Below are 21,010 nucleotides of genomic sequence, written 5' to 3' on the forward strand. Positions count from 1 at the left end.
GAGAATACAGAGATAAACAGAACAAAATACTGCACTCTGCCATATCTCACTTGACCTTCTGACAACAGACATCCTGACATCATACTTGAAATGAAGATCTCAGCTATTCTGTGGCCTTCAGTAAACTCCACAAAACCAAAGACTGAATTGGGGGAAACATCACCAGTGATATCACAGATTCAAGAAATATGGGAAATCAGGTGCAGGAAGGATATGAGGAAAAAAGAACAGAGCTACAGGACATCAAAACCCGATCAATGCCTAAAAAAGATAAGACTTTTAAGAAAGATTCCCCTCCTATTATCTGCACACCTAACTAATACCTAAGTCACAGTAGCTTTTCTACGGAAAACAAAAATATACGTATTGAAAACATGGGGAATACTGACTTAAAAAGAGCATTTTTCCTGCCTGCTACTTCTTTAATATTATATAACAGACACTTAGAGACAACTAAAACTTTTTGTATATTCATATGTTTCATATATATGACCTACATTGGATCCTCTTTCTCTAGTCAAGTCACATAACAAGGCTTAAAAATCCTTGGGCCTTAAGGATTTGAACAGGATGCCCCTTCAATGTGTTTCCATTTCACATTACCCACCTAGGACACATTTAAGCTCATTGATTTCCTAACATGAACATCAGAAGTACACAGGCATATACAGTGAGTTGGCTTGTCTGTAATCAGTGTTTTAAACCAAGATTTGGGTCCATTGTTTGAAGACTACATTTGGGAAGGGTTTTTATGTCTCAGAAATCCTCTGTTAGAAAATAAGATCTTGAGCAGTCATCAACCATCTTGAGATACAGCTCCATATTTAATCTGTTTTCTTTTTAGTTTGTTTCTACCATGGACATCACTATTTCAGGGGGGAAAAAAAACAAATAAAACACTCTCACAAATATTTAGGAGTATCCAGAGTCTGATTTTTGTCAATAAGTTATTTATTGATGTTCCTATTTTCTAATAAAACTGTTATTTCGTCACACCTGCCTTCATCTGATTTACACAGCTGTGAAATAAGAAGCACAACCTGAAGGGTATTTTTATTTCTTCCAGAGTACTGAGTAGCTCCTTATAGCAACAATTGATATAATGGTCATAATCACTAACCACCAGACTACAGAAAAATTCTCTCAACTCAAAATTCTCCTTTCAGTATTTTTGGAGGTTATTTTTGTGATGTGAGCTAGATAATCTAGAGGGAGATATTTATTTGTATCAAGGGCTATAAAGTATACTGTAATGAACATTTCTGTTTGGGGTACTAGGATATAACCTTTTTCATGCTCTTCCTTCTGCAGATTTGTTGTGTTCTTTCTCACCTATATTCAGAAGCAGTTTTTAGATGCAGAGTCTTATAAAACCTACTGTAACAAAAGATGACAAAAAAGAGGGAATTTCTAAAATACAATTAAATCACAAAGTGAGTTTGTTAAAAAGTTGCTGCACATTTTAATTTTTTTTCTTGTAGCAGCTATTCAGATGTGTTTTTAATTTGGTTTTTTTTATCTTTTGCCTGTACATTGAAATGGGAGTGGCATTTATAGCTCATGCATTCATAACCAATTTGCCTAGGTTTCATGTGCTGTATACAGCTTGGCAAGCTTTCTTCAAGCACTTTTTTTTTTGAACACTGCAATTCTGTGCATATTCAACTACTGTCCTTGTAGTTCTCTGTTTCCGTCCCCTTTACTTTTCTTAAAAGTTGAGAGTAGTCAGATAGTAAATTAGCTCCACCACTTATGAGGAACTTTGCTTGCATTGCTTAGGGTCTAATCAGGGTGGCACAACCTTTTGGAATAAATATAGGTCTAAGTTTCCTTGGTCAAATGTCAAGATTCCACGGTGTATTAGCAGTCAGAATAAAACACAGAAGAGGTATATTTTCCATTATCATTTATTATAATACAAGAAAAACAAATCTAGAAAGCACATTTCATGGAGCACCATATTGTAACAAAATTTTGCTGGCTCTCCTGCAGTGTATTTCTGACATTTAAACAATGACACACACATAGTACACACAGGCACCTACACCACGGCGATCTTATTGACAGGCCCAAAGAGACTTCTCTTTCAAATACAGCCACACTGAGGTGCACAGGGCAAAGCCAGTGTGAGGGCATCTGAAAGCTAACTGAGTTAATCACTCTTTTGTTAGCCATCTTCATGAGCACACAAGCCTCCCCTGTCTCACCCTAATCCCTCTTCGCTGAAGACTCCAAGTTGGGCCCAACTGATTACAGATTTGTCACAGACATGGTGTCGAGTTGTACAAAACTGGCCAATATTCCCTACCTGACTCCTCTTATTGCTTTGGTTATAGTACTGAATGAAAGTCTTAAAAACTCTTAAATCTATACTCCACATCACAGAAAAGCCACTTTTACGCATGCAGAAACATAACTTCCCTCTGCACACACCTGGATGCATAGCACAAATACCTTTTTGAAAATTATTGTAGGTTTCCCCACCAAGATCACCTTCCTAAAAATCACTGCATTTTGTTTTTCAGAGTGTTCAGAAAGATGTTCAACAACATATTTCATATATATTTTCTTATTTTTAATAGACATGGGGCATGTTTTCCTGCTGCCTTAAATTTATGTCATTGTCTACACAAGGAAAGAGCAAAATGCTATAGTTCCTCATCTGCACAAAATGTTTTACATTCCTTTTATACAGTGCTAAATACAGATGCTAAGCACAGAACAATGTAGAATGATAGCCCAGAATTGCTTTACGTTACTCAAAATGAAAAATGCTGGAAGTTTCCCATACTAATGTTGAGACACAGTATTGGGGTCTCTATTATATACAGTAGCCTTCCAGAATGCTTTCAGAGCTGTTGCTCAACATGTATGTCACACTGGAGCACCTCAAGTAATATGGTATAGTGCCCTGACACAGTGAGAATGAGACAGAAGCAAATCCAGTCTCACAGCAGACTAGACAAGGCTAGCAAAGTAGTAAAACCTCTACCTGGACCCAAAGCAACTGTTACAATAATTTTGGGTATGTGACATAAGGACACTTTTATTATCAATTGGGGATGACGTTTCATTTAAACCTTTTCAATACAATGTTTTAATTTTGTAAAAAAAAAAAAATAAAATAAGGCATTAGGTTTCTGTCAGCCTCCTAGAAAACACCTTTCCATTTTTTTCCTTTATGCCCTTTTCACTTTGAAGAAAGCCCTGCTTTCTGACCAGAAGATTCTGGGGAAAGCCAAGATTTTGCAAAATGTATTTCTGCCTTGATAATCAGTGAGGCTGGAATATCTTTAAATTTTAGGCAGGACAAGCATACATGTTACCAATAAAAAATGAAGTTATTGTGTATTTTTGTTTGTGGAAAATCAATGTGTTTTTCCCATTTACAGAAGCCAATTTTATAATTCCTGTATACTACATGATGAAGAGGCATCTATGAATTACAAAACAAAATAATGGAAAAAGGAGAGAATGGACTTGAAAAATAATTGTAACTTTAGATACACAAATGGGTATTAACAAACTGAATTACTAATTCCGACTCTTTCCTCTGAACTAAAGGTATGTTTCAACAGCTGTGTTAAACAATTGGCTAGCCTTTCCCATATAAACAGTTCAGACTTCAACAGTGTAATGAGGAAAAGAAGAAAAGACTTACTAGTTTAAGTTTTACAATGGCTATGGAGTTGCCGTGCATTAGAAAAGTTTCAGCTGACTGAAGAATAGGATATAATAAGGAAAAGTTGCTATGCTAGGTATATCAATACAGATTTTCACTTGGATTAATGTCTACATCTTTACACACCTGAGTAAAAGGACAATGTAGCAAAACTAGAAGAGATTCAGAGACAAGGAAAGAGTATGAATCTGTATAAGAATATGAGTTATTGTTTGTCTTAAACAAACAAAAAGTATGCAAATTTCTATATAGATTATATAATGACGAATGTACAGAAGAAAAGTTGGGATCGCTTACGTTTAGTGGTTTCGCATATAACAGCAAGAGATGAGAATGACATCGAAAAGTAGCCTATTTAAATATGAAAGAAAAAAAATCTGTTTTCATTTGGTTTTCTTTGAACGTAAAAGGGATTTTTTTTTTATTTTATCAATCTCCACCTCACAAAATATTTAAATCTTAATACCCAGAAACAGCCTCTCATGAGGGGTGATGAGACATCAACAGTCACTTCAGACGAGGCAAAAACAATATGGGCTGAAGCTAATAAAAATTCTCTAAGTTAAAAATTATTGCACCTTCCCCTGAAGCATCTGATACAGTCAGAGGTAAGACACTGGATTAAATAAACCATGTAGTTTGGCTATGTTACTGTTTCTATGATAACAAGTTTTTAAAATTCAGTTATATATCCCAATTAGTCATGAGGATCTGTAACAGTCTTCTGCATTGAGCAATGATTTGCAGTAACATTAATGAATGGTAGGACAGGATAATGATTATTAGTGGTCTTAGACATCATTTTTATGTGCAAACACACATATATACACATACATAAAAATGTGTTATATACATGTGGCTGCATATATAAATGCACACACAGAGGGACACAGGCCTTCCGAGAAGTGGGGCTCACTAGATTTGACAACTATGCTTTACACCCTTCTCCAATGCACATTACCAGCTGTGTAAGTGCATGTGTATCTGTGTCTAACAGTGTGGAGGAAAATGTGAGAAGAATGGGAAGCATGAACATGAGTACGGGAGAAATTACCCATGTTACTGTCATTATTTCAGATCTGTGCTTGAAAACACATTTCCGAATTCCTCCTACATTGGCTAAGTTGACCAACAGCTAAGCTAGAGGAAATACACAATATTAATGGGCATTGTGAAAATTAACACACTTATGTATTTTCCATTCTTTCCTATATCAGCATCAACACATCATATTCCTGATGCTGGGCAGGATGAGAAATTAAGAACTAATTTGATTTTTGCCACTTATTCTGTTTATCTGTTTCATGTTTCTGCCAAAGATGAGAGAAAACTTGGATAGTCCATCTCCATATGGGTTTTCATTCATCAGCTCTAATAGGTTAGCTCATTGTAAATCTGCCTCTTCATCAGGTTTGATTAAATAAAGTTTAGAAATACCTAAACTTAATGTGTACCCCAAGTTCACAGTATCTCTTTCGACAACACAATCATATGAATTCATATGAAAATTCTGCCATCTTCTACACTTACATTAATTCAAACTGTTTGTCCTCCCTGTTTCTCTTCTGGGAAGGTTTTCAAGAACATGAGCAAAACTGACTATCAGCTCATCCAGTAGCAGAACTGCAGCCAATCAATTCTAAGGCTGCAAACAACTTAACTTTCAGATTAACATAGATATAAACAAGGTTCAGGTATCTACGACAGTAAAAGGCAGCATGACTACATTTAACGGGGTAAATGACAGGATAGGTTTCCATTCCAATGAGGTAAAACTGTGCATAAGTTCTCCTGTCCCCAAAATATACCTGCAAGGTCACATTAAAAAAAAAAAAAGAGAGAGAAATAAGTTATTTTTTTTAAAAGCTAAAAGTGAAATTACCTTAACCCTATTGCTATACAGAAAGAGGTGGAGGTGGGTAAAGAAACAGAGATGAGAACCAAAGAACATTGATAAATGTGTGTTGTCAGCTCTCAGAACCAAAGGTTTGGTTGGCATCAGCTGAGTTTTGTCTCATGACGCATGCTCTAGATGATTCTCAATGTTGTGTTATAATTACTCCAGATATTTCAGTTTTCAGATGGTAATGGGCTTATTTGATCACCTTTGTCTTTTTGGTCCAACTCCATAGATTTTAACACCTTTCTCAGCAGGCACAGGCCTGCACACTGGATACAAACATGTAAGGTAGCATTACATAGTTAATATGCTGTGCAGAGGTGTCCACAGAGAGCACAAATACCAGCAGACAAAGGTTCATCTTGCTCTGAGCAGCCAGTCTGCCTGTGCCAGTCTGCATGTGGTTCCTGCAGTCTCTGAACAATAAATGTTCTACCAAGATAGGAAAATCGCTGCGCTGCACTGCACTGCGTTTGTATGCAAAGCAATTGCAAAACCCCTGCTCCTCTCCGGCTCCTTGCATTGGCCACAGGGGGTAAAGATGCGTTTCTGATGAAATGTACAGCATTGCCCTTCCATGGAATGCCTTCCAAGCAGAAATGCTTTCTGTGCCTCACCCCAGGACTGGGGCTTCTGGGAAACAGGTCTTACCTAACCACCCTACCTGCTTGCCAGCAGCACCTTTTTGGAGAAGCCTGTTCACCTCTTCTGTGCCATAGCAAGAACAGGAGTGCAATTTTTTTTCACTTGACAATGTTTCTGTGGAGCTAGATTTTTGTTTTATTTTCTTTTCCTAGTTAACATTCACTTGACATTGCTATCAAATGTGTTCTCCTGCAATCATCTGAAAGATTTCATTCAAACTAGCATGTTTTCTTTTTTTTTTCCCTTTTGCGTCACCTTAAAGGGACACACCAGTTGACCTAACTCCTGTGGAGAATGGATTTCATCTTTTGCTGGAGTTTTGCTCCAGCCAAAGCCGGACCTCTTGAAGGTTGTAGAAAAAGGGGCCTTTGCCCCCCAGGTAGGCAATTTTTTGTCTCTGCACAATGCATACTCGCTCAAATGAAACCCCGTAGGCCACATTGGCATTGTTGTCCATGCAGTCAGCCACCACTTGGCACTGAGGTGGCAAGGAAAAGTGCTCTAGGAGCTGGTGAGCAGCTGCACATCTCTCTTCCTGGCTTTTGTGTTTCTTAACTTCAAATGAAGAGGGAGAGATTCCAGGCGCAGCCCAGCCATCTGATGGGTGAGCTTCATCGATGTAGACCAACAGAAAGTCAGCCACACCAGAGAACTCCTCCACCAGCTTGCTGAAGGCTGACAGCTGGCTTGTGAACGGGGGTCAGGTAGCTGAGCCAAAGTTGACCACCAGTGGCCGCTCTGAGTTGGCAAAGTCCAGAAGGTGGCATTTGGTTCCACACTTGCCACCAACATTCTTCCAGCTGCCACTGCTGTCATCACCGCCCTTGGCTATGTGGATTACACTGGAGTTTGGGGCTTCTCCTCCCAGTTTGACCTGATGGCAGAACAAATTAAAACATGGCAAGTTAGTGTGACCTGCTTGCGCAGTGTCCTTATGACTACTCTCCTCAAATGGTCACGTGTTCAGAGTACACCTAATGAGTCACATGGGGGCAGAGAAAATCATCAAAAGCAGCAGCTCCAAAACAGTCATCTTGTCCACCTGCATTCACAGTTCATGAAAATGCGGCATTTCTGACAAATATGCTACTTCATTAATCTTAGAAAATTTAATAAGAGGTCTGTCCTGTCCACTACATACTTGGTCCTGTCCACCCTTACGTATTAGGAGACTTGTATTTGCTTTCAGACAGATTACCTCAAATTTCTTCTAACTTTCCTCTGTGACACCTAGGATTTTTTCCACTGTCATTCTCCATGAGCTCTCTCCTCTTGGTTCACATCATCCTTGAAGTTCACTATTCAAAACTTTAACAGTGTTTTCACTAATTTTCAGTGTAATCAGACAACTACTTTGTATAGTGAAGTAGCTCGCAGACTACGCCTGTTTATATATTTTAGATGTTTGCCTTTTATGAGACACCATGATTGTTTTGAAAAAAGAGTAGCCTGTTGATTAGAGATTAGCTAGTAAGGTGTTATAAAGCCTAGGTCCCTTTTCAGCCCACAGCCTGCAGTTCAAGCCATTTTTCCAATTCTCAAAAATCATTCTGTGTTATACTCCTGATTTTCAGAACATAAACAGTGCCTCTCAATTTTGACAGATTTGCAGCTTAGTGTATTCTCTTTCCTCCTGCAGTCCAAGAATGAAAATACTCAAGAGTACCAAACACAAGAGATCTCTGCAAATGCCCACTTAATATATGCGCTGCTTTGACAGTGAATCATTCGAGATTGTGCTCTCTAAAATTTCTTCTAACCCCTTTGCGGTAATTTCATCAGTGATTGAGTGACACATTTCCTTCTACTGCAATGTTTCTGTACAAGATGACTGGGGGGAAAAACAGCAGGAAAAAGGGAAAGATTATATCATGGCTGAAGTAGGATGAGGTGAAAATTAACTGTTCTCAGCTCCAACTTCAGATCTAACTCAGACCCAGCAGGCAGTGGTGGAAAGGTCATTTTGCCTGACCATTTCTGTTTGCATGTCTATAGAACAAAAGACAGAATAAAAGCAACTCACAGGAGGGAATCACAGAATAAGGTGGAGCCTGCAGAGGTCTCCAAGATCCTCAGCTGATAACTACTATACAACCACTAAACATTATTGCATAATGCAATTAATTTCTAATGAGCTCTGCCTCAGAAATTCCTATGTCTCTGTCTTTAACATCAGCCTCTAGTACAGCAATGCAATGATCCTTTTGTATTTTCCTAAGTCTTTCTTTCTCTGCCCACTGACTATTTGATTAAGTTCAGAATTGTTGCTTTGAATGAAACACACAGGGCCAAAGTCTGTAACATTTTATGTATTTATTTCTGAAGCTACACTGCAATTAAAGTCTACAGATGAGAACTGTGTAAAGACTGAATAAATAACTGATTTTTGGTGCATTTCTATTTTAGATTGCTTTATAGGGTATCAGATGCAGTACAGGAGTCAGATGCAGTAAGAAGCTGAGTGAATAGCTGAATACTGAACTCATGCAGTTGCTGCTGAACAGAGATCCAAAAGCAATTAGATTGCTGATATTGGATCCTCCATTTCTCCCTCAGAAACCTGACTATCTTGAACAAAACTGCAGTTAGTCATGGCTCTGCACTGTTTCATCAGAAAAACAACAGAAGCAAGAGTCTAATCAAAGAAAAGTTTGTAAGGCACAGTCATTAATGCTTCCAGACTTTACAGCTATATGAAAATGTTGGCACAGGATTAGGAGCATTATTTTCACTCTTTTTGATAGGGCAAATTGAAACACAACCATGCCACCATTCTCACTCAGAGATGAGCAATGAAGAGAACCACAGAAGAAAAGATGGCCTGAGACCCACAAATCTCTCCAGGCCAAGTATGTGGTGATCATGCCACTGGAAGCAGAGGATATGCAGCTGTAGCACAGTCAAGACAAACAAGGATGCTCTGGAAAAGCAAAGCTACCTTTTGGCCCCATCCCTGTAAACATCCATCTGCAGCATTACTCTCTACTAGAGCACTGGTAATAGTTTAAAAAAAGCTTTATGCTTTGATTTTGAAAACAGCTTGAAACAGCTGAGTTTAGGACCTGATGTATGAGTGTACTATCCACTGAACTCAAAGAAGGAAAATAACTATATCCCAGTTTCTGAGAAGAAATTATCTGTCTGGAGAGGCAGGCTCAGAGACTCAGGCTCTTGCATCTAAGAAGTAGCATTAAGCATCTTACAGCATTTAAGGCTACCTGCACTTTAGCACATAGTCTTCTGTTCCACTGTTGATAATTTCTCTCTGCCATTCTGTGACGTAAGCTAGATAAAGCAGGAGTGAGTTAAAAGACTGCACTTGAACAAAGAAATACACAGGTCAAGATCATGTGGCACCCATATAATCACCCTGAGAGCTGCATTCCATCCAGAGGCCAACTAAACAATTCAGCAATTTGTGATAAATTGGTGGCTACCAAAAGAAGGGACATCTCAAGAAACACAACACATGCATATCTACACAAACACTAGATCCCTCTTCACCTAGAAAGCTTAACTGCTGCTGAACTACCATACACACTTTTTCAGAGATATCTTGCTGAAAATGTAACTTTTTGGCAAAGCCTGGTGAGTAAGTACCTGTGCTTCACCGAACCCCCTGTATGAATAGTGGGCTTCAGTATTTAAGAGTGTTTTCTCATCCAGTCAAAGAAAAGAAGTAATGACATGTAATTTTTCTCACAAATCACAATTAAACAACACACCTAATTTCTTGTATTCGCTCTCACTCTTCAGAGGAGAAGAAAAAATAATGGTAAAAAGAAGCACCTATAATTCAGGAAGGATCAGAGCTGCTGAGGACCAAAGAAACATCTGAACAGTTGTTTCTACTTACTCTTCAGGTTTTATTTTAACAAAATGTCGTGACTGAAAATATCTAGCCACCACTCTTGAACTGGGAAACCACAGTTTGCCTCTTGATCATTTTAAGCAGAAAGAGAGGCTATATATCATAAGCTCATTACCAATTCCTCACTCAGGTCTAGCAAACCCTTTAATTTCCTAGGCCAGTTTGCAAACCCTGAAGAAATAGACTAATAAAACAACTTCCAACAAACACCAACATGGGAATGCCCTTCAAGCCCTATTTAAAATTGATACCAAAGATGGCAATATATTTTCAGTTCTTCAACAATACAAGTTTGCATTCTGCCTCTCATACTCCTTATGGACTATAAAAATAGATGTAGTTAGGAAATAAAGTACAAAGAAGCCTTTATCCATCTATACATCACCTTACAGCAGTTTCTCTTCATTTCCCACAGCCATGAAGGAAGTCTCATGGCCGCAGGTTACCTATAATTTTAATTTTTGTTTCTAGGAGTGCTTGTGTTGGGTTTTTCCCCTTAATGAGACATCCTTGCCAAGCAGGCATTCATGAGGCATTTTCTGCTCTTGTAGAGAAGTAATTAGGTCGGTGCCTTGTTCCATGCCAGTGTCAGGCACTCCAAAAAGCAGCCCTGCCCAGTCGTTAATGCTTAAACATAAGCAGCAGCGGCAGATCCACTAATTGGTCTTGATGAAGCACTGACGTTCCCAAGGGACTGTTTATTTCACCAGACCCTGAACCGATTGACACAGGATGACAATACCATCCTTGCTGATCATCTGCATTGTAGGCCTTGGCCATCTTCTTTGTTGTTATTTATTGAAAGAAAAAATAGCTCTTGGAAAAGAAAATCAACGCAATGAGAAAACAAACAAAAACACTCGTGTATTCAGCCAAACTGCTTTTGAAATCCTACACAAAGGCAGGCAAAATATAAATTCTGAGAAACAAACCAGCAGAATTCCCCTCACACGCAATCCAGCATTTCCATAATCACGTACTTTTGTGCGTGAATATTTGGCCATTTGGTGCCAGCCTTCTGAATGAGGCAGCAACCGAGCAGCACGCAGCATCCCCTCCCACACAGCCTGCTTGGGACACGCAAGGTAGGCCAACCAAATCTGCCCGAGCCAGCCCTGCCATCAGCAGGGGCAGGCAGCTACACCAAAGCAGTGACTCGCATCGTTTATGAGAATTTTGTGCTTGCCTGACAGCCTGTTCTCAGTCTGCGTGCAAAGTGAAAAGAAAACAAGATTGCTGATGTTTTAGCACACAGCCTGCAAAATGAAAGAGACTTAGGAGCAGGAGAGAAAGCCTTATTCATAAACTGCAAGCTAGAAATAGCACATACTGCTAAATTTGTAGTACATTTTCCATAAGAACTAGGTAAAGCCCCACAGACAAAACACTGTCTCCTCATTTGCCTTTTGTTTTTACCTGTTTTGCTTTTATCAACTTCAGCATAACCTTCCTGGGATCCTGTGCACCAGAATACAGCTTAAATTCCCTGCATCAGAGATTTTCATACAGTTTGGCAGACTCATCAGGTTGTGTCAACCCCCTAAAAAAAAACATGCTGCCAGACAATTAACAGTTTATGATATTAGTCATTTGAATATGGACATGTTGTGTTTGGGACTAGAGTACAATGACTGGTAATGAACTGAATCCCTGCAGCCTTTAGCATTTTTTTAATTCTCTGCTTTGATTTGATCCCATTCAGCTAGGTATAGCTTCATCCAAATCATAATTTGACTTTGGCTGGCAAACTCTACAAACTATTAGTTTTGTTTTCCTTATTTCATGACCCAAAGCTGTGCAGTTGACAAAATCACAGAAGACAGTTGTCTGGAGTAGAGTAGGGGTGCAGAAGTTCGACATTTGTCTTGGGAAGGTGGCAACTTGAATTACTCGAATTGGAGAGCAGAGACCAGAAATGGCTCAGGCTTTCCCAGAGTCTTTCATTTAGGATCAGGTATGTGGAGCTGACGAAGAGAAGTGGGAGGCAAACAAACCAGGCACAGTCCAGATAAAAATAACTAGTCAAATGTTGCTCTCTCCATTTAAAAGCCACCAGTCCCACAAATGAGTATGCATGGCACAAGGAAAGCATAAAGGAGCCTTTTGCCTTGTGCTCTCACAGTTAATTTTAGTTGCTGTGATTGAGGAGCCAAGAGCAAGCTTCTTAAGGGCTTTGTGCTTCCCTCAAGATGAGAGCATGGCCAACTACACCGTGGCCACAAGGATCTGACTTCATGTGACAGAGGCCTTCACCAGATTTTGTTACTCAGCATGTGAAGGGAATTTGATATTAATTCGGATGATAGTTTTTTACTTTTTTTTGTTTACTCAGCTTTATGAGTATGAATACACAGTGGTGGTTTTGACAGAGAGGTAGAGCCAGCACTCAAGAACCGTGTATGATCCTCTTCTTGAATAGTGCCCACTAGCTATTTTTTTGAGTCTATCACAGCAAAAAGGGGTTTTCACAGAGCTTTGACAACAGGGCTAGCACTCCTTACAGTCATTTTTTCACACATAAGGGTGAAAATGGAACAGTGCAAAGAGATGTGGAAGAACTGAATTTAGATCTGAAAATGAAATGGGATAAGAGCCCATGTGGGTTTAAAGTCCTCATATTCCTTTTCCTGCTCTTTGTCTGTTTTGAATGTTTGAACTCTTAAGTTCCATGGGACCAACTGTCTGCTCCTCTTGTTGGGAGATTGCCTAGTACCATGGGCCCCTGGCCTAAGTTGGTCCTCACACACAACTGCAACAAACGTGATTATATATTAGTAATAATGAGAAACTTTTAATAATAATTACAATTTCAAGACCAAATCCTGTTGAATTTACATTCCCATCTTTGCAGGAGAAATTTTAATTGTAGTTTGGTTCAGTTTTGTTTTTCTCACTTCTTTCAAGATTGTTTTCATTTGCAAATGTCAATGAAAACAATTCTGCTAAAGTTGAACTTATTAAAACCAATAAAATATTTTAATACTACACAATGTCTAGTTCTAAACCTTGAAATTATACAACAGACTTTTTTTTCACGGATTCCCTTCATCACTGTCAAATGCAGGGAGAGACACCTTTACCTTGCCAGACAAAATAAATACAAATAGTAAGTATGAACTTTGTGTCTTTGTTTCAACCTTTAAAACATTTCCCCAAAAAGCAAAGAGTTACTGGACAGCCGAAGAGCAGGTAGAGGACCATGCTTTTATATTACTTTCACATATACCTTTGTGATGATGCTGATGGCTCAGCATGCATTTAACATGTAAGGTTTGGGACTGTTTTGCTTTGCATTCTGATTTATTTTAGATCATCTACCTACCAGGCAGGAAAAAGCAGCCAAAGGTAATTTAACTGCCTGTGTGAAAACCCAGGAAAAATCTCACTGGGTGTTTACTGAACCACTCTGCTTGCTGCTACATCCAGAGCTGGGTCCACGCCATGAGCCTGGGATCCTGTGCCAGCCGTTCCCTGCGCTGGGACCGTCATGCCAGAGCTTGCTGCTGGCCCATTCTAGAGACAGTAAAAGCTGTACAAGTACACACACACCCACCACCACCCATCACTGAGGTACCAGCATCCCTCTGAGGCCCATGACGCACAGTACACACATCGCTGTGCGTGTGCATCTGCACGTTGCCCCCGTGGGTACACCACAGCATTCCTGAATACTGGGCTGCTGCAGGGAAAGGCCATTAAGGCCTTCCCTACAGCTACCCTACACTGAGGTGGAGAAGAGGGATGATTTCCTCAAGGATAGCATTAAAGCCTTCTACTGGAGACCATGAATGATAGCTCTGCCTTGCTGAAACACAGAGCTCATATCTGGCACTGGAAAAGCTTCCAGCAGAAGGGCTCACCACTGAGCAGGGCATCTCTAATGGGTACAACCACTTCCTAACCTATTTTAAAAGCATTTTAAGATAACAATTTCTCACCTTTGGTATCTTAGAAAACAGATTCATCCCACTACTAAATAAGGCACAGAACTTAGCAGGTAAAAAAGGCTTTTAAATTTTTTTTTCAAAACTTCCCCAGCTTTTTCTTTGGATTTTTGCAGATGTGTGATTATACATTCAGTATACATGCTTTAAGCTGGAACAAATACCTCCCTGGCATTTGTAGAAATGGCCTATGTAAATCATGGTTACACTAACACCCTCCCAAAAGGTCTTGGTTTTTCTCTCTCATCAATAGCCCTGGCTGCATTTATATCTGTATGTATGTGTACAGGCACACATATATATGTGTATTCACATAGGGAGACATGAGAGGGACTGACTCCTGGAAATGTATACTTACATATGTGTACTTTTGCCTCTTTATACATATATGTATGTACATATAGAGAGAAAAGAGGTGTATATATAGATCTTTATACAGGCAAACATATGAAATTGTAAATACCTACACACACACATATATAGAAAAATAATATTTAAAACATTTGCACTCTTTCAATTACAGAAAATTAATCTAACTTGACTACGACCTCTGTTTATCTCTGTTATGATGATTAGTTTGGTCCTAAAGACTCCCTTGTAATGTAAGACACACTTGCCTCTTGGAAAATAATAGGAGGATGGTCTATAAATCACAAAGCTGGTGCAGTGCAGATAATATCAACACTGAGTCTGACAGATATTGAACTCAGAGCTAAGGAAGTAAAAAGAAATATATTATTCATTAGTAACATTTACATTAAAAATCAAAAGAAACAAAAAAACAATTCCTTTAATTCCAATAGGACTTTAAACTGTGGAGAAAACCAGTCATACAGAATGTTCCAATAGAAAAGAAGACTGAATATACTCTACATACAGTACAACAAACTTTGTATTGTTTTCCCACTGATGATGTTAAAATCTTCAACTGCGGCTAGGTAATCTTGCCTATGAAATAATTGCCCTCACCAAGAAATTTTGTGCAATAATACTTAATAACAACAAAAAGCCAAAAAAAAGTTGACATTTGGATGAGATATTAATAAGGTTTTCTAGACAATAAGAAAATAAATCAGAATAGCTTCCTTGAAATATATCCTAACCATTACAAGATCATATCTTCTACACAATAACCTTGAAAAAAAAAAGAATTCTTGGACAACACATGCTTTTGAGGCAAAGGTACTTTCTTATAATAAGTTTACCTTAATTCAGAATGTAGTGTCTACTTACAGTATTTTTCTGGAATAGCTTCCCATAAATTTTTCTTTGAATAGAAATTCTACAACAAGTAAAAGTAATTTTGTGGAAAACGTAATGAAATGTACTCAGGAAGACTTCTGTGTGACACAAAACACAGTAAAACTGAGTACAGTTGCTTCTTTGATCTAGTCTCCTGCTAACTGGCAGTCTGGCTCTGGTTATCTCAGACCTCTGCTATTCTGTTATTCTACATGAAAAATGGTGATTTTCTCATAATTACTGCTCAGTGAAATGAGTTCAAGTACTTTTTAAAGTAATTTACTAATACCTGGCTTCAGCTGGTAAATTGGAGCAGCAAGCAATCATGGGTATGTTATCAGCTATGTTTTGCCATGCTGTATAGTACCCTGATTCCATAACATTTTAATTTCTCACTTGTTGTCTCAGAGTAAGATATCACAACAGGGTAATTCTATTCATGATTTAGAAAAGGGTGATTTAAGGAAAAAATTGACTTGTAGGACATTCTTTGATATATTTCACTATTTCTCATGTTTTTTAAAATATGTTACAAAGGAGAATGTGTTTCAATCTTTTTCAAATCTACTAGTACAACTTTCAGATGAGACTTTTTTTTCTATTTCTTCCTTACAGAAGCAGCAAAAGATTGTCATCTATTGTAGAGGTGATGAGTCTTCTTCCAATATTGCTCCTCAGTTTATTTTGTCCCCTTTACAATTTGATTTTTATACTTAACTATCTTTCTGTGACAATCAAGAGTTTCCAATGATATTCTGTCCTTATGGCCCATAATTTTATGAAGCAAAATAGTCTTTCCATGAATTGTTAGTCAATTCATTTGTTCTTAAGGACAGCTGCCATGAATGGACTTTTTCCTCTTTTTGGAACAAGGTGATAAAATTTGTTCGTGTTTATTTGCATTTTTCTGCTGAGTTCATTGAGGCACAGGGTTTATTCTTGGAACCTTATGGCCTGATCGACCTGAACAAGCCAGGTGATTTAATCCTGATAAGGGAGAGAATAAAGTTACCAAAGTTCAAGGTATGAGTTTCACTGCCAGCACCAAAAATAGCAGAGTCACCATACCTGTCACTCCTGTGTTTAACATCATGATACTGAAAGAAAGGCAAAGCATGACTTTGGAGACTACAGAAAGGCATGCAATATCTTGATTTTAAATAATTGTGTGCAATTTAAGCAAAAAGAGATTGAAAATATATCATGGATATGAAGTTTCCTACAGCTTCACAACTTCTCCAGATGCCAGGCCACATATGGGTTGCAAATATGGGAACTCAGAACTTGACTGTTGAAGAGTTGTGCTACCAACTTCCACTGGAGCCTTGACCAAGCCATGTGCTAACTGTCCTGCCTTGCCTTGCCTGTAAATGGAAACAATTGTGTTCAGTGACCCATTTAACAAGGCCACTGTAAAATGTACTTACTTAATGTCTATGAAGAGAATAAAAACAAAGACTAGAAGGGCTAGGAGAATAGTGGGCTTCATTCAGCATTATTTTATTTGGGTAGCCAGCTGGATGATTCCTGGGTTGCTGTAAGAGGTTGACCCATTTGGCAAAAGCTAAAGTTATTTCTATTTGTCTTACACTGAAAATTAATGTCCCCATGGCTTGAGTTTCAGGCTAAGCAGATGGTATTCCATATCACAAAGCCAGCAAACACCAGCATTACCAGCTCTTCACATTTTTAGATAAGAGCAAACACAAAGGCTATTGTAGAGGTGTGAAAGCAAATTGGGGGGGAAGGCAATACAAAAAGAAATATTTCAGAAGAGTATCATTTGGACAGGACCCCTGTGACATCATATGGAGTATGTTAAATTAGATGGTCTAAATAAGACAACAAATTAACAGACTAAGTACTGTTTTGAAAGCCACAGAGCTCTGAATCCAGTTCTACTTACTAACTGGGTGGTCTGTGCAAGAAATTTCATGGTTTTGGGTTCACCTTTTCAATCTATAAAAGGGAATTCCAGCTACCTCATGAGACCTGGGCAGTACCACTGGGTAATGTTTGTAAGAAATCTTAAAAGGAAAAGAAAAGTACATGTTGCATAACTGTTACTAGCTTCATTAACTTAAATCACCAGGCAGCTGTCCGACAGCTAGTCAAGTTCATTTTTAATCTCTGACATGTCCCTCTATCACTGCTTTCCTGAAGGAAAAAGGTACACAGTTTTACTTGGATACCTTCTTCAATATGAAAGTTTAACATATGAGTAATAGAAAATGCCAGTGTGATGACAGTGGTTCATGTCTATATTTTACTCTAGGTTAAACAACTCTAGTAACACACAGTTAACATCTATGTAGAGCTCTATCTGAAGATACAGTCTTTTTATAATATCTGAGGCTCTCACATGGCAATAATAAACTACAGCTGTGAAAAACCTAGAGTATTTTACAATTACTCTTAAACGAAGACCTTGAAATACTTTAAAAACATGAAGATTATTATTCACGCTCTTGGGGCAACTGAGGCACGCCTAAACTCAGAGACATGGCCAAGGCTGCACAGAGAGCTAGCACAGGGATTCAGCAGCTATAGAATTTCACGAATCCTTAACCCCGACTTACAAGCACCGCTCCTTTCAGCTCATACCTCTCCATCAGACCTTACACGAGCTAGGTGACAGCTCGCAGCCGCACCATTCCCTTCCCTTCCCCGCTGCCCAGCGGGATGCTGGCCCCAGCCGAGCCCGGGCTCCTCACCTGCTTGTAGGCGTCCAGGAGGAAGCTGTTCCAGACGCAGCGCAGCCCCTCCGAGGTCAGCATCCTCCGCCACTCACCGCGCCCGGACTTGGAGCGGCTCAGGAACAGCACCATGTGCTTCAGGAGGATCACAGAGTCATAGAGCGCGAGAAAGAGGCAATTGGAGAAAAACACCGGCAAGATCTGAAGCGTGATCAACAAATCCACACTTAGCAGACCCATCTTCCTCGCTGCTTCTCCTCAGCCGGATACCTTCAGCTGGCTTTACTGCTCTGTACCCTCATTTAAAAGAGTAAAGCAAAAGGCATTTCAAAAGCCTCATTACCCCTTTCACAGCTGCTCTATTTAAAATAAGCAGAGATAGTTAAGTATGAGCAGGCTGGTTAAAACCATAACTGCACGGTATTCATTCAACTGCAAGCTGCTTATTTTTCAGAAATTTAGATGTTAACAAAAATTCTTCTCTTAACCAGGAGACCTGATTTTGCTGAAGAGAGAGGCAGCTGTTTTTCCAGTTCCCTGCAGTTACAAAATTTAAGCTGAGACTGTTAATTGTTAACTTTCCTGCACTATCCCATTGTTCCTCGGATATTTAAGCACTGAACAGACCTCTCATTTCTGTGTCAGTAAAGCTAGCTACTAGGTGCAACAATGCTTAATAAAAAAAGGTTTATGTACATAAACTTTCTGTTCCTTCCTCCCTGCTTCCCTCCCTCTCTTTCCCTCTCAGCCTCCCCCGTCCCCCCCTCCCACTCGGCGTCTCTGTATTCCTGCCTTCCTCCTCTCCTCTCGCACTCTCTCTTTGCTATCTGCCTATGGTGCAAAGTGCTCTCCCCTCTGGAGTCCTAGCTTGCTTCCCTGAAGCCTTTTATACATTCCCTAGCTAATTGCTGCAATAGAGAAATGAAACCCTAATCTTAGTAAAGATCTTGACGTCAATGTAAAAGAGGGCTTTACTTTGGCCAGGGCTGCAGTGAATAGAAAAAATGAAATTCTCAAAACTTTTTTTTTTTTCCCCTTAAGAGAGAGGAGAAAAAAATAGAGACAGAGAGCAAGGGTGGAACTTTGCTTTGCTTTGAAAAGGAGAAAGAAAAAATCCAATATGTTTCTGAATGTTCTTACAACATACTTCCAAATTTTGGAAGAAGTATTTTCATGTGACATGGAAGGTAACACAGCAACAGAGACTTCTGTTATCAATAGGTTTTTTCTCATGATTTGTTTATTTTCTTTGTCCTTTTTGCTTTTGTGAGTTGATGCATCCCAAGAAAGAGCACATTTCTGTAACATTTTTCTCCCACCTGCCTGAAGTACCAGTATAATTATTTTTTGTTGTTTTCTTGGTAACATAAGTAAACACCTATAACTGACTTCATCTACTGATGTTTAAGAGAAGGAGATAAGAGAGAAAATAATTTTGTTATGGATTTGGATTTTTGAAGCGAAAGTTCCCTACCTAAAAAAAATATATGCTTTAGCCTTAAATGATGTTAAATCAACTGAGCTTCAAGGACTTTAATATTCCTATTTAATATTAGGGTAACTAGCTTTTGGTCAAAAGCTTGTAAAGAAAAAAATAGAAGTTTCCTCTGGCAGAGCCATTGGGATTTTAACAACTGCAAGGATCCCCTTCAGCCCCATGCTGAAGGCTTTTGTTCATTTGCACTTCTCTTTGTGTCACCTTTTTAGTCCAATACTTAGTCCTCTTCTCACACGATTTTTTTGGGGAGCTATAGTAGACAAGTTTGTTTGGGGTTTTTTTAGCTTGGTTCTAAATCCCTTAGGTAAATATTTCACGAGTCGAATTTCCTGTTGCAGACATCCATAAGTTTGGGGTTTAGTGGATGTCTTCACTGTGTGCTTACTGGGCTCTCCTCCCTGGATACATTTCACTCCCAGAGATGCCAGCATGATATCTACCCTCTGTCAACTGTCATCCTTGATGAGGAGTACGAGCTTACTTCATTAATATATCTTCTTCATCAGTCATCACTATCCTTCCACTGCTAGCAAATGCAGAAGGTAAACACCATCAGTCTTCCTTACTCTGGGGTCTTTAATTTTCAGACATTGTAATATCACTTGGCCTGTCATTATACTAGGATGTACACTTCTAGAAAAGCCACCCCACGTCTTGTCCTCACCAAAGTTTGTTTAGGTAGCTTAATTTCAGACATTCTCAAAAGATATCACCCAGACAGGATATCTTCCAGCAAATGTTTACTCATAGAAATAACTTTAAAAGGTTGCACACATTAAACCAGTGACCTTCTGCAGTACTAGCATAAACAAAACAAACAAACAAACAAACAAAAAGACTGAGTTCCTTTTTCAAACTATTTTTAAGTCAAATGTTGGTGATGACAGTGTTCTGTTGCCATAGAAGGATTGCAGCCTCACAGATCTGGCTTTATTACTAAAACTTGCAAAAACACGTTATGAGAAGGCATTTATATATCCCCACACATGGATGAGTCAGTGTGCTCATGTCATGTGAGCACAAGACAGGAACAAGGGTCCCCAGAGCTGCTAAACTCGCTCACTGCCTGACCTCGGGCAAGCATATGTAATCACTTGATTACAAGCACTCTAAAGCCTAAGCTACTCCTCTGTAGATTCACTACTAAAAAAATACATGATTCTGTCTGGGAAGGTGCCCTTTCTTTATTTTGGGAAGGTCTGTTAAACGGCAGGCCTGGAGATCGTTGATGACAGTGCCAGATGAATCATCAGCCATTGTTTCTGAGAACAGTTTGCAAACATCTCTGAGGACAGTCCAGCTCAGGCTCTTCCTGTTCCCTGGAGGTAAAGTCAGGCAAGAACTTACCCTGGGAACACAATGTATTCTGGGTTCCTGTGAAACAACTGCCCCTACCCACAGCATGCTTCATGGGTGAAGAGGTTGTTTGTAAGACAGCTGGAGACCAGACAGCCACAGAGCTTTGAAGTGCGTTGGGAGCCGAGCAGGAAGCCCATGGAGCACTGGTGGTAGCTCCTATTTACTGCGTCACC

General features: G+C 39.1%; 1 protein-coding gene across 2 annotated transcripts; it reads right to left on the minus strand.

The window, feature by feature from the left end:
* Nucleotides 1-1,916: 1,916 nt before the first annotated feature.
* DIO2 (iodothyronine deiodinase 2) lies at nucleotides 1,917-18,705 on the minus strand. 2 transcript variants are annotated; one of them, XM_054276153.1, is made up of 2 exons: nucleotides 17,999-18,705; nucleotides 1,917-7,101 (listed from the first exon to the last, which is right to left on the minus strand). In XM_054276153.1, exons 1-2 carry the CDS (start codon nucleotides 18,218-18,220, stop codon nucleotides 6,484-6,486), a joined length of 840 nt encoding a protein of 279 aa, XP_054132128.1. In that variant the 5' UTR covers nucleotides 18,221-18,705; the 3' UTR covers nucleotides 1,917-6,483. The 2 variants fall into 2 exon arrangements, with proteins under 2 accessions (XP_054132128.1, XP_054132129.1); XM_054276154.1 differs by having other exon boundaries at nucleotides 6,529-7,101.
* Nucleotides 18,706-21,010: the final 2,305 nt, after the last annotated feature.

The sequence above is a fragment of the Melozone crissalis genome, unplaced genomic scaffold (assembly GCF_028551555.1).
Source record: "Melozone crissalis strain CALT ecotype California unplaced genomic scaffold, PUWL_Pcris_2 ptg000018l_1, whole genome shotgun sequence".
Classification (NCBI taxonomy): Eukaryota; Metazoa; Chordata; class Aves; order Passeriformes; family Passerellidae; genus Melozone; species Melozone crissalis.